Source organism: Ranitomeya variabilis, chromosome 2 (genome assembly GCF_051348905.1).
Source record: "Ranitomeya variabilis isolate aRanVar5 chromosome 2, aRanVar5.hap1, whole genome shotgun sequence".
Taxonomy (NCBI): Eukaryota; Metazoa; Chordata; class Amphibia; order Anura; family Dendrobatidae; genus Ranitomeya; species Ranitomeya variabilis.
Window position 1 is genome coordinate 263,043,799 of NC_135233.1, and position 14,004 is coordinate 263,057,802.

Below are 14,004 nucleotides of genomic sequence, written 5' to 3' on the forward strand. Positions count from 1 at the left end.
GTGATGGCCACAGTGATTGGAGGGGATCCGTAACTGACGTGCGCTGATGTTTTGTAGGAACTGGTGGAGTATTACCAGACGCATTCACTGAAGGAAAGCTTCAAACTGCTGGACACCACCTTAAAGTATCCGTACAAACTGCAGAAGACGCGCAGCTCCCCCAGATCCCCAGGTGAGAGCGGCGCTCCACGGTCTTCAGGTACTTATGACGTAGCCGCAGTGTTTACCAGCAGGACAGACCCATGTGTGGGCCACAACATTCACTTCTATGGGAGCCTGCTTGGCCAGCGATTTTCCCTCATAGACCTGAATGGAGAGGACAGATCGCATCCTTAAGGCCCCATCTGACATTGGGGGGTAACGACTTGTGGATAATCCCAAGTCCGGCTGCAAAATGGGGTCGCTGGTGGTCAGTCGTATTTTAACCCTTTGCCTGACTCTCCACACAGATCTCATCTGTCAGGTTCTGGCCGTAATGTACAACAAGTCCCAGCAGCCCGGTCGGGTGCCTTTTTATTTGCTCTTATAATGTGCCCTCCCTGCAGTTAACCCTTCCTGCTCTGACATGTCTTCTCTTTTTCTTTTGCTCTCCTACCTTCACGTTTTCTCTGACCTTTCTGCAGCCTCCTGTGCTTCCTACAACTTTTCTTTTCTCAGTCCTCAGGGTCTCAACTTTCCCTGTCAGAACCCGTCCACACCCTTCTGGTCAGGTACTGCCACTATATACTGCACCCAGCCACAGCGCCACCTGCTGCATGACATAGTGTGTGACGCCTCGCACTAAATTCCACTTAAAGGGCCAGGGCCTGTACACAACACTTTATCACTGTGTAGTGACAAGTGGGGCACTCGCCAGTAGCAACAAATCAGATCTCCCTCTCTGAGTTCCTGCTCAGGACATAAGACGTAATCTTATGGGCTACTAAGTTTATAGCCAAAGGTTACAAGAAAATAATCCAAGTGCTGCTTACACATCTGACACAGCTGATGTCACTGTGCATAAGTGCAGGCGATCTTCCATCTTCCACACCTTTTCATTACACAGTAAAGATTATTACATGAGCCCTTATATCCCAGTGACTGCAGGCTGAACAGACATCATGGCGGCCTCTGCTGGGTTGTTAGGTGCCCAGGCGTTTGTCAAAGCAGTTCCTGCCATCACCCTGTGCCACCATTTTTCTTTATAGGGTTATTTAGTCTCATGGCTCTGAAGGGAATAACGGCGCCATCTGCTGGGTGTGGAGTAGTGCAGCCATATCGGCTGTTTCTGTCGCTGTGCTCCCTGTGTCAGCCAGTTTTCGCAGCTCAGCCATGAACACCATTGCTGGAGTATCTCTTCCATATCATCATCATTGCACCCTCCATAGATGTGTACAGGACAACTCTGGCTCACATGTTCTATTGCATGGAGGGTAATGGATTGGGGGTGCATGTTGGGTCGCCTCACCTCCGTCCGTCTCGCCGCGCACCTCTTCATAGTCACATCTAAGTTACAGTCCCCCAGGACAACAGATGAGGGCGAATTTACTTAGTGGGGGGAGGGGACAATCCCAGAATCATCTGCTGAGCGTTTTGCCAGGAATCCGCCATTTTCCATGGTTTTCCTCCTCACCTTTCATTCATCTTCTATAAGCACATGGCCGCTATCTTGTTAGCTGGTGGCAGGATTCAGTCTAATTTGGTTTGGTCACTGGTGTTTTGGGGGCGTACCGTCCCTGTAGTAACTCCACCCCTTTTTCTCTTCTGCACAGTTTTCACGCCACGTCCTGTAGGAACCGCCATTGCCAGGTACAACTTTGCAGCCAGAGACATGAGGGAGCTCTCGCTGCGGGAAGGAGATGTGGTGAAAATCTACAGCCGGATAGGAGGGGATCAGGGATGGTGGAAAGGCGAGACGAACGGAAAAGTGCGTATTCTGCTCCTCCAGGGCCGTGTGTTGTGAGGCCACAGAATGAATGAGATTTCTTTAATCTGTTGCACGACCTCCAGGTCACGGATCTGCACAAGGGACTTAGGCTACGTTCACATTTGCGTTGTGCGGCGAAGCATCGGCGACACAACGCATGCAAAAACGCATGCAAAACGCAGCTTTTTGTGACGCATGCGTCCAATTTTGGCATGATTTTCGGCACAAAAAAAAATGCAAGATGCAGCGTCCTGTGCGCCCTGAATCTTGCGCCAAAAATGACGCATGCGTCACAAAACGCAAGACAACGCATGTCCATGCGCCCCCATGTTAAATATAGGGGTGCATGACGCATGTGTTGCTATGCGTCGCCGAACCTGCGCCCGACGCAACGCAAATGTGAACGTAGCCTTACAGGGGGTTTCCATCATATCACACTGATGACCTATTCATCGCATAGGTCCCGACTGTCAGATCAGGGGTCCAATGACTAGCTGCTACAACGTAAACGGAGCTCCAGAGTCCAACTCCGTGCAGTGGACGACATGGGTCTCCTCAGAGCCCAACTCCATCCAGTGCGCAGCAGCCGACGCAGGGCTCTGCAAACCCCAACTCTATCCAGTGTGCAGTAGATGATGCGGGTCCCTGCAGAGTCCAACTCCATCCAGTGCGCAACAGCTGTCGCATGGCTCTGCAGAGCCCAACTCCATCCAGTGCGCAGCAGCTGTCGCATGGCTCTGCAGAGCCCAACTCCATCCAGTGCGCAGCAGCCGACGCAGGGCTCTGCAATCCCCAACTCTATCCAGTGTGCAGTAGATGATGCGGGTCCCTGCAGAGTCCAACTCCATCCAGTGCGCAACAGCTGTTGCATAGCTCTGCAGAGCCCAACTCCATCCAGTGCGCAACAGCTGTCGCATGGCTCTGCAGAGCCCAACTCCATCCAGTGCGCAGCAGCTGTCGCATGGCTCTGCAGAGCCCAACTCCATCCAGTGCGCAACAGCTGTCGCATGGCTCTGCAGAGCCCAACTCCATCCAGTGCGCAGCAGCTGTCGCATGGCTCTGCAGAGTCCAACTCCATCCAGTGCGCAGCAGCTGTCGCATGGCTCTGCAGAGCCCAACTCCATCCAGTGCGCAGCAGCCGACGCAGGGCTCTGCAAACCCCAACTCTATCCAGTGTGCAGTAGATGATGCGGGTCCCTGCAGAGTCCAACTCCATCCAGTGCGCAACAGCTGTCGCATGGCTCTGCAGAGCCCAACTCCATCCAGTGCGCAACAGCTGTTGCATGGCTCTGCAGAGCCCAACTCCATCCAGTGCGCAACAGCTGTCGCATGGCTCTGCAGAGCCCAACTCCATCCAGTGCGCAGCAGCTGTCGCATGGCTCTGCAGAGCCCAACTCCATCCAGTGCGCAGCAGCTGTCGCAAGCCTCTGCATAGCCCAACTCCATCCAGTGCGCAGCAGATAATGCGGAGATCTACAGAGCCCAACTCCATGCAGCATACAACACTATGTTGCGCAAAGCCCAAGACCATTCAGTGCGCACCGGCCGACACGGGACCAAACTCAATCCAGGGCGCAGCTACGCAACACTTCTTGTGCCATTGTAATCGTTAAGGTGCTTAAAACAAGCAAACGTCTCCTTATTAAAGATCCTCTCCATCCTCAGGAGCAGTGGCTTCTCCAGTCTATACTTCACGGCTTGTCTCTGCAGTCTCTCCGTGGTGGCTGGCTTGCTAGCGAAGCAGCGCCTGCACGGTGTTTGCTGTATCTGGCCAGCCTCGTTGCCCCTGTGCTTCTTCCGTGCGCCCATGCTGCGGCCCTGACCTGTCAATCTATATGAGTGGACTGTCCTTCAGGAGGCAGAAGAGCAGAGCGACTGTGCACACCCCTTTAATAACTTTAGGAACCAGGACTTTTTTATTTTTCTGTGGCTCTGGTCCCATGAGGACGATGATGACAGAATAAGATGGACTGGAAAACATGTAAAAGAAAAAAAAATCAATTCCACTGCTGTTTTTTGGGTTTTGTTTATATGGCTTCAATTGTGCTATAAAATGACCTGAAAACTCTATTCTTCAGGTCGTTATGGCAAAACCAAACTTTGACAGAACCTTTTTCATTTATCTGTCCTTGTAGCGATGCAGGGGAATAATTCTTGTGATATCTACATTTTGATCGATTTGAGCAGTGACCGAGAAATTGCGATGCTGGTGTTCCGATTATTTGTTTTTTGGCGTTAAAATATTTTATAAAAGAAACATTTTAAACTTCTGTATTTCAATATGGGAAAAAAGGGCAAATTTAAACGGATATTTGACATAAGCCTCAGACCGTCCAAGATGACGACCCATGGCCTGCCCCCAATCATCTCGCTGGAAGCCGATGTGCACAGCGGCATAATTTAAATACTGTGTTCAGATATTGACAGCTGCATTTAGATGGTTAAACTGCGCCAATTACATCAAGCTCCCTCGCTGATGTTCAGGCAGGTTCTGTAGAACGGATGCCACCTCATGGTTATGTAGTGGGCTTTGCTCCTCAGCAGCCCTGCAGATGATGATAGAGGCCAGGGCAGCGGGGAACTCGACCCTGCAGATAAGAGGCCAGGGCAGCGGGTAACTCGACTCTGCATATAACAGAGGCCAGGGCAGCGAGGAACTCGACCCTGCAGATGATAATAGAGGCCAGGGCAGCGGGGGGAATCGGCCCTGCAGATAAGAGGCCAGGGCAGTGGGGGCCTCGGTACTGCAGATGATAATAGAGGCCAGGGCAGCGGGGGGGAATCGGCCCTGCAGACGATAACAGAGGCCTCGGCCCTGCAGATGAGAGGCCAGGGCAGCGAGGGCCTCAGTACTGCAGATGATAATAGAGGCCAGGGCAGCGGGGGGAATCGGCCCTGCAGCTGATAATAGAGGCCAGGGCAGCGGGGAACTCGACCCTGCAGATGATAAGAGGCCAGGGCAGTGGGGGCCTCGGTACTGCAGATGATAATAGAGGCCAGGGCAGCGGGGGGGGGGAATCGGCCCTGCAGACGATAACAGAGGCCTCGGCCCTGCAGATGATAACAGAGGCAAGGGCAGCGGGGAATTCGGCCCTGCAGATGATAATAGAGGCCAGGGCAGCAGGGGCCTCGGTACTGCAGATGATAATAGAGGCCAGGGAACTCGGCCCTGCAGATGATAAGACGCCAGGGCAGCGGGGGCCTCGGTACTGCTGATGATAAGAGGCCAGGGCAGCGGGGGCCTCGGTACTGCAGATGATAATAGAGGCCAGGGCAGCGGGGGGAATCGGCCCTGCAGACGATAACAGAGGCCAGGGCAGTGGGGGCCTCAGCCCTGCAGATGATAACAGAGGCCAGGGCAGCGGGGAATTCGGTCCTGCAGATGATAATAGAGGCCATGGCAGCGGGGGGACTCTGTACTGCAGATGATATCAGAGGCCAGGGCAGCGGGGGCCTCGGATCTGCAGATAGAGGCCAGGGCAGCGGGGAACTCGGCCCTGCAGATGATAATTGCAGGTCCGAGGCCCCCGCTGCCCTGGCCTCTATTATCATCTGCAGGGCTGAGTTCCCCGCTGCCCTGGCCTCTAGCTGCAGGTCCGAGTCCCCCGCTGCCCTGGCCTCTACTATCATCTGCAGGTCCGAGGCCCCCGCTGCCCTGGCCTCTGATAGAGGCCAGGGCAGCGGGGGTCTCGGACCTGCAGATGATACTAGAGGCCAGGGCAGTCGGGAACTCGACCCTGCAGATGATAAGAGGCCAGGGCAGCGGGGGGGCCTCGGTACTGCAGATAATAAGAGGCCAGGGCAGCGGGGAACTTGACCCTGCAGATAAGAGGCCAGGGCAACGGGGGACTCGGACCTGCAGATGAGAGGCCAGGGTAGCGGGGGACTCGGACCTGCAGATAAAGGCCAGAGCAACGGGGGACTCGGCCCTGCAGATAAGAGGCCAGGGCAGCAGGGGACTCGGCCCTGAAGATAAGAGGCCAGGGCAGTAGGGAAATTCGGTGCTGCAGAGGATGGGAGACTCGGCAGTGCAGACGGTGAGAGGCTGGAGCAGCGGGAAAGAGTGTTCTGCAAATGATAACAGATGCTGGGGCAGACTTTGCGTTGCAGATAATGACAGAGGCCGGGGCAGCAGGGGAGAGTCAGTGCTGCAGACGATAACAGAAGCGAGGGCATTCGGGGTGATTCGGCGCTGCAGACAACGAGAGGCAAGGCAAGACTCGTCACTGCAGAGCATAAGAGGCCGAGGCAGCGTGGGAGATTCTGTGTTACAGACGATAACAGAGGTGGAGGGCAGTCTGTGATGCAGAGGATAAGAGGTCAAGGATGTGGTTGATAGTTGGTGCTGGACCTGGGGAGGGGGAGAAATGAAGTTTGTCTTTATATACAAAAAAGTGCCTCTGTCCAGGGGTTCTCTGAAAAGGGGAATCCTACATTACCGTCTGCTCTCCCACCTTATCTGAAATCAGGCATGGAAAGATGCCACAGTGTTACTGCACCCGCTTGACACCCAACATGGCTTCAGTTGGTTCCAGCACCTATGATTGAACACTGCTACTACTGCGCCAGATAAAATCACTATAGAAAGGGGGTCACTCAGAGGCACTTACCAGCTCCTTGTATTGGGTAAAAATGTTTTTATCTGTAGTTGAAGTTAATAGGTCCTGTGCAGTCCCATGTCAGGGAAAAACAACTTTGGTTTAGTTGTAGTTTCTCTTATCCAATGTCTGCTTGCAGTCAGTGAATAAGAAAATGTACCAGGGCTGATGTTTGTCAGTGCAGGCATAAGTCTGCAGAGCTGGACTGATATGTGCCTGCTTCACGCTGATACAGTGTAACAATCCCTCAGCTGTTTCCTCTGTAACCCATGGCTCTGTGTCTCTGCAGATCGGCTGGTTCCCCTCCACCTACGTTGAAGAAGAAGGGGTGCAGTGACCCTGGCGCCTCCAGATGAAACTTTGCTTCCTTCAGATGTTTGCACAGCAAGGACGTCGTTCCTGTAACGATTCCTCCCGGCGTCTCCAGAGCCCCGGCCCACACGCTCAGGGCAGGGGTCTTCCTCGCTGGTATTACTTGTATATAAGATTTATAATTCTGATGAGCAGCAATGGAAATAAGAGAAACTGTGAGGAGAGGGTGAGGGGCTGCGGCTGGATAAGGGAATTAAAAGTCATTCCATTTCTGACCTCCGTCTCCTACTTCTGAATTGGCACCGTTCTCCGTCCGCAGTGGCACAGGTCACAGGAATTCCTTCCTGTTAGCTCTCAGGATCTCGCCTCGCCACTGGTCCCCAATTGTGCTGCATTTTGAAAGATGTAGTGTTTGCTGCACCCAACTGAATACAATTGAATCCAGAGGTACTACTACTCCCATCATCTCATCTAGGTCAGAGTCTGAATCAATAATGACACAATGGGGAGATCTATCTGTCAGGGTGCCAGAAATCTGATTTGGGCTTTTTGGGGCATAAACTTTTTCCCAAATCACTCTTTATTTATTTTGTGCTTCAGCCATTTTATGCGCCAAATCCAAGAGGGGACGAAGCCCAATATCAGTTATCCATCACATGTTCCTGCCTATTGATAAATCTGCCTAATCGGAAGGTTCAGGATCTGTCCAGCAATCTACCCCATAATGCATCAGGTGACCTGTGTGCAGCTCTAGATTTGACTAGAGCACGGGACATTTTATGGACACTATCAAATAATTGCTATCTAATAGTGAAGAGAAGAGTTAAATGGGTTTATGCAGCTGAAGCCTGTGATTGGCTGCAGTGGTCGTGCTATCAGCCACATGACTGCTGACCCACAACTGCAGGGAGTCTTGTGCTGTACAGTAAATGAGGGGGGAGGAAACGCCAGTCGATACTGCTGTTACGGACTGGGGCTGTCCGCAAGAGTTCAGCACTGCAAGAGTCAAACATGGCTGCCACCTATAAATCAGGTTCGCTGACATTAAATATTGGAGAGATGATGGTGATGGCAGGATTGAAACCCAGAGATCACACAAATAGTGATGAACGAATATACTCGTTACTCGAGATTTCCCGAGCATGCTCGGGTGTCCTCCGAGTATTTTTTAGTGCTCGGAGATTTAGTTTTCATTGCTGCAGCGGAATGATTTACAGCTACTAGCCAGCTTGATTACATGTGGGGGTTGCCTTGGTGCTAGGGAATCCCCACATGTAATCAAGCAGGCTAGTAGCTGTAAATCATTCAGCTGCGGCGAAGAAAACTAAATCTCCGAGCACTAAAAAATACTCGGAGGACACACGAGCGTGCTCGGGAAATCTCGAGTACCGAGTATATTCGCTCATCACTAAACACAAAGCACGGGGCTGATGTGTCTAGTGGCAGCAGTAGGACTGTCCCCATAATCAACAGACACTGCAGGGTCCCAACTCGCCTTCATCTGAACTCTGCTGCCTGGTCCAAATGTACATTTACTAAAGCTGAGCAAATTCCACATGCATCCCCCGCAAGGTCGTGTGATGTCATCGGACCCCCGGAGTTACTGTGCACCCTGCGGCATGCATACTTCACAACAAGGCACAGACAGCAGTACAGAGAATTACAGCTCAATCACCTGCAAGAGTACAATCTGCTAGAAGTGTGATCTTGCTCCTGGGTGCTGGCTTACAACGTTGGACAAACTTTATTGGAGCCCATGTGCACACGTGTTTTTTTTAATGCAGATTTGTTCGAAAACCTGAAGGGTTTCCGGATGCCAGCAGAGAGAATGAGAATCCTAAAGTCTCATGCACACGATGCTTAGTTGTGACTAGCAGATTTAAATCTGTAGCATATCCATTCTTTCAGCATTTTTGCTGCAGATTTCGCCTAAACTAATGAATGGGGGAAAATCTGCAGCAAAAAAGCACACTTTTGCCGCTGTTTTTCTGCACCAACTGCTTAACGTGTGTACATACATTTAAGAATTATTTGTTTTTCTCTCTCCTGTACCTCTGAAAATATTATGCTGGCTCTGGGGTTGCCATGGTAACCTGGAAAGATTAATGGCACAGATTCCGTTTTCTTTATATAAAATGTCTCCGCAGCTGTGTGGGCTAGTGCCATCGTTGGCACCAACAATTAGGAAGTGAGTGGCACTGGATTAACCCTTTAAGAACTTGAGACAACACTGTTAAATGGATAAAATTGAAACAGTTTGTAAAACTGAGTAACTCTGCAACGCCTCCCTTATTAAAAATTATTTTCTCAAGAACAAAGTTACCGGCCACCTCTGTAGTCCAGCCTGACTGGCCCAGAGGCTCGCATTGCTCTTAAAATTCTGTTTCCCTGCACTTCTCCCATGCTGCACTGGCCAAACTGGCTTTTCTAGTAGCCGGAGTGCACAGATTGTGCTCGCGGTGTGATAATTCCCTGTCAATCTTCAGGAGCCCACAACCCGCTGCAAGACAGGAAACCAAGAGCCGAGAGTAGAGCACTCCTGAAAGACCATCTCCAGACAACACCTGTAAGGACACATGCAGCTGTGGAGACGAACAGCTGATCAGCCGGCACGATCCAGGAAGCTGGATTCCCTCTGCAGCTTATTCGGTAAGCGCTATAACTTGCCGAATAAGCAGGGATCCAAAGAAATTCGCTCATCTGTAGTCTTGAGGCATTTCCACTGAAGTTGTATCAGCCAGTCATTTGATTTTCCACTTTGATTTTGAGTATCATTCCAAATCCAGACCTCTATGGGATATTAATTCACATTTTTATTTTTTTATTGTTCTCAACGCATTCCACTATGTAATGAATAAAGAATTGCAACTGGAATATTTCATTCAGTGATCTCTAGGATGTGGGATTTTAGTGTTCCCTGTATTACACACACACACACACACACACACACACACACACCTACCTGCCCAGTCCTGAGTCCTCGCTTGTGGAGTCGTTTCACATCCTCAGACCATCCCAGCCATTTCACATTCATCTGATCCTGTCCCAGTGTCTGGTTACAGCTGTTAGGTCGGGTGCAGATGGATCAGGTTCTGCAGTAACTTTACCATGTGAGCCGCGGAAAAGAACAATTCACCCACAGGCAATAATAGCGAATGAGGCAGCGGCGCAAGGAGCAGTCGTTTCACCAGCACCATGCAGGTGAGCTCCCATCTTCCTACTCACTGGCCTTGCTCACATGGCCTCACTCTTTTCAAGTGTTCCTACCACCCCTCCTCACCTGGCCTTGCTCTCTGCAAGCGTCTCCCCTCCTCACACAGCCTCACTCTGTGCTCCTCACCCCGGTCTCGTTCTCTGCAGGTGCCTCCGCTCCTTGCCCCTGCCTTGTTCTATGCAGTGGTACCCTTATCTGCTGCCTCCTCCTCACTATCTGCAGGTGTCCATCCCCTCACCAATTCTCTGAAGGTGGTCCCCTGCTGCTCTGGTGCCTTTTTCTCACCAGACCTTGTTCTCTCCAAGTGTTCCTCCACTGCCCTCTTCTTATCTCTCAATTTCTGAGGAGTCCCTTTTGCCATCCCCTCCTCCTGTCTGCAGGTCTAACTCCTGGTATCACTTCACCTCAGTTATCCATAGTCGGCTTATTTTCACCCTACCTTAATCTTCACAGGTGTCCCTCTGTCGGCTCCGTACCCATCAGTGCTGCTTCATCCTCATCGTCCTCTTCCACGCTCTGCTGTTTGGCACAGATTTGATGGAGGAATACTTACTGCGCTCAGCCCCGATCACTTACAAGGATGGAAAGTTCATGGCGCTCCAGGACCAAGCACAGAGACTAAATCTGAGTCTGCAGAGTAAGAATATCTCCAGGTCCTATGTCATCAGCAGCTCAAGGCGCTGCATGGATAGGAATGTATTCCTGCTCGTGGTCATCTTCAGTTCTCCTGAAAACAGGATGAGACGGGAGAGAATCCGACAGACTTGGGGGAAGGCACCATCACTGCGGGGCCTCCGGGTAACACGGGTCTTCATGCTAGGGATGCCCCAGATGCAGGCCACTCAGTACAGCATCCTGAATGAATCTCATCTCCACCAGGACTTGGTGCAAGGGACTTTCCTGGATCCTTCCAATGACACGCTGAAGGCAGTGATGATGATGGAGTGGGTTGTAACCTTCTGCCCCGATGCCAGGTTCATCCTGAAAGCTGATGACTATGTGTTTGTCAATGTTGAGAGCCTGAGCAATTACCTGCTAAGCCTGGAGGTCCGCACCAGTGACGTATATACTGGGAGAGTTATACACCAGGCCCGGCCAGACAGAGACCCTCACAGTCTAAGCTTCGTCCCCCTGACATCCTACTCCAAGACCTTCTATCCTGACTACTGCAGCGGCTCGGCCATGGTCATCTCCCAGGGGGTCACTAGGAAGATGTACCTGGTGTCTGCCCAGGTGACAGTGGCCGTGCCATCTGAGGTCTTCATCGGCCTCTGTGCCCAGAAGGCCGGAGCCCTCCCTCTCCATAGCTCCCGGTTTTCTGGGCCTCAGCACATCCGATATAACCGATGCTGTTATAGGATCATCTTCTCATCGTCCGGGATCGGAAACAATGAGATGTCTGATGTGTGGACCGACCTGAGTGGGGGCCATGGCTGCTCCAAGCTGGAGACGTACTACAGCCTGGTGGTCTGCAAGGTCTGGTCCTACCTGGACAGGATAAAATATCGCAACTCGGAGGATGGCAGCATTTGATCTAAAGCTTGCAGCATCCCACATAGGGTGTGATAAAGTGGTGAAGCCGTCTTGTGGACAATGGTGGAAATTGTGTGCTCAATACCGGGCAGTGCGGCTCCCAAAAGATCTCCTCTCAATTACTGCTCAGTGCGCCCCGCATCACCTTGCCAATCACATCCAGAGCTGTCACTCATCACCCCACTGGTTACATTTAGAGTTGCAACTCGTCACATTTTATACTCCAGTCACAGCCAGAGCTGCAGTCGTATCATCTGACACTACACTCGTAGCCAGAGCTACAATCACTATTCTGCTCTGACTGGAAGATGAGGCCTGAAGTAACTGCTGCAAAACAGCAAAAGAACGATGTCCTACCTTGTCCCTGAGAGCGGTGGATATTTTGGGTACAAGTTGGCATTCTCTGTTCTGGTGTGAGGTAAATGTGATAATTGGGCCGGTCGTTATTTATGAGGCCGGGGCAGCTTAATTCTCCAGAATAAGTAATTAATGGTGGTTGTCTCCTGGGATGAGATCACAAACCGGCAGCGGAGCCTCACCTGTACACATGAATTATAGAGCTGTATCACTATACCGTGCTGCGCTGGCAACTGCCTTATCACCTGATATTTCGTACTTTTAGTACAATTTGCTTCATAGTATCAGACCACGGAGAATAGTAATCTGTAATCAATACCATCATCATATCTCATACTCCTTTCACGATGTAACAGCAGATTAGTGACTGCAGCTCTGGATGATAAGACATGATGTAATGGCAGACTTGTGCTTGCAGCTCTGGAGGATTAGACAATATAATTGCTGCAATACAGCAAAATAAAGATTTACATAATTAGTCTTAGATGGAGATTTGATGTTCTCTGTCTCTTTCCTGGAGTTTCTATAGTAGACCGCTATACACTGCTCATGTAGATGTCTATAAATAAATGCTGAACTGAAAATTTAATCATACAACTCATCTGAATGCACAGGAGGTGTACCTAATGGAGGGATCTAGGAAAAGGGGCAATCTAAATGAATACAGTTACATTTACCAAATGTAATGCTTCCAAAAATATTACTACTATAAGACAACCACTGTGTACAAGACTATAACTACAATAATACTGTAGCAATAAAATAAAAAAATCTCATGGAATAAAGATCCCTGATGTGCAGACAGTTCACATGTAGGAAAAATGTAGAAATCCAGCAAAGAGATTGTTAAAACATCTTCATTGAAGATCCTTTACAAACCCAATGTAAAATAGCATATGCATTTCTGACAACAATACTGCTCGTATCACAAGAATATAACTACTACAATACTGCCTGCTTATATACAAGATTATAACTACTATATTACTGCCCCCTATGAACAAGAAAATAACTACTATAATACTACCCCATGTAAAAGAAAATACTATAATACTGCCCCCTATGAACAAGAATATTACTACTATAATACTGCAACAATGTACAAGAATATTACTATAATACTGCCCCAAAGTATAAGAATAGAACTATATAATATGGCCCCCTATATACAAGAATAACTACTAAAATACTGCTGCTATGTACAAGACTATAACTACTATAATTCTGCCCACTATGTACAAGAATAAACCGTAACTACTTTAATACTGCCACCAATGTACAAGAATATAAGTACTATAATACTGCCCCTATGTGCAAGAATATTACTATAATACTGCCCCAAAGTACAAGAATATAACTAATATAATATGGCCCCCTATGTACAAGAATATAACTACTATAATATGGCCCCCTATATACAAGAATATAACTACTATAATACGGCACAAATGGCCAATAATATATCTACTATAATACAGCAACAATGTACAAGAATATAACCACTATAATACGGCACCAATGTACAAGAATATAGCCACTATAATACGGCACCAATGTACAAGAATATAATATAATGCGGCACCAATGTACAAGAATATAACTAATATAATGCGGCACCAATGTACAAGAATATAACTAATCTAATACTGCACCAATGTACAAGAATATAACTACAATACTGCTCGCTCCTATGTACAATAATATAACTACTATAATACTGCCCCTATATATAAGAATATAACTACTATAATACTGCACCAATGTACAAGAATATAACTAGTATAATATGGCCCCCTATGTATAAAAATATAAGTACTAAAATACTACTCCTATGTAGAAGAATATAACTACTATAATAGTGCCTCTATGTAAAAGAATATAACTACTATAATACTGCTTCTATGAAAAATATAACTGCTATAATACTGCCCCCTATGTACAAGAATATAAGTACTATAATACTGCTCCTATATACAAGCCTATACTATAATATGTCGTCTATGAAAAAGAATATAACTGTTATAATACAGCACCAATGTACAAGAATATAACTAGTATAATACGGCCCCTATGTAAAAGAATAA

At 49.0% G+C, this 14,004-nt stretch overlaps 2 protein-coding genes across 14 annotated transcripts in view; both read left to right on the plus strand.

The window, feature by feature from the left end:
* The window catches only part of VAV2 (vav guanine nucleotide exchange factor 2), an 84,978-nt gene extending 77,887 nt beyond the window's left edge, over positions 1 to 7,091 (plus strand). For 7 of the 13 annotated variants that reach the window (XM_077284825.1, XM_077284823.1, XM_077284824.1 and 4 more), the window contains 4 exons: positions 58 to 172; positions 624 to 710; positions 1,752 to 1,906; positions 6,794 to 7,091. In XM_077284825.1, coding sequence (XP_077140940.1) covers positions 58 to 172; positions 624 to 710; positions 1,752 to 1,906; positions 6,794 to 6,841 — 405 coding nt within the window. In that variant the 3' untranslated portion in view covers positions 6,842 to 7,091. The remainder of the gene's footprint in view (positions 1 to 57; positions 173 to 623; positions 711 to 1,751; positions 1,907 to 6,793) is intronic. The other 6 variants (XM_077284831.1, XM_077284832.1, XM_077284834.1 and 3 more) reach the window with 3 other exon arrangements.
* Positions 7,092 to 10,310: 3,219 nt separating this feature from the next.
* B3GALT9 (beta-1,3-galactosyltransferase 9) lies at positions 10,311 to 12,528 on the plus strand. Its single transcript, XM_077292416.1, has one exon. The coding sequence runs from the start codon at positions 10,568 to 10,570 to the stop codon at positions 11,561 to 11,563; it is 996 nt and encodes a 331-aa protein (XP_077148531.1). The 5' UTR covers positions 10,311 to 10,567; the 3' UTR covers positions 11,564 to 12,528.
* The last annotated feature ends 1,476 nt before the right edge of the window (positions 12,529 to 14,004 follow it).

Excerpts from the sequence above, each read along its gene's own strand:
- B3GALT9 (XM_077292416.1), top strand. The coding sequence starts at position 10,568 with ATGGAGGAATACTTACTGCGCTCAGCCCCGATCACTTACAAGGATGGA.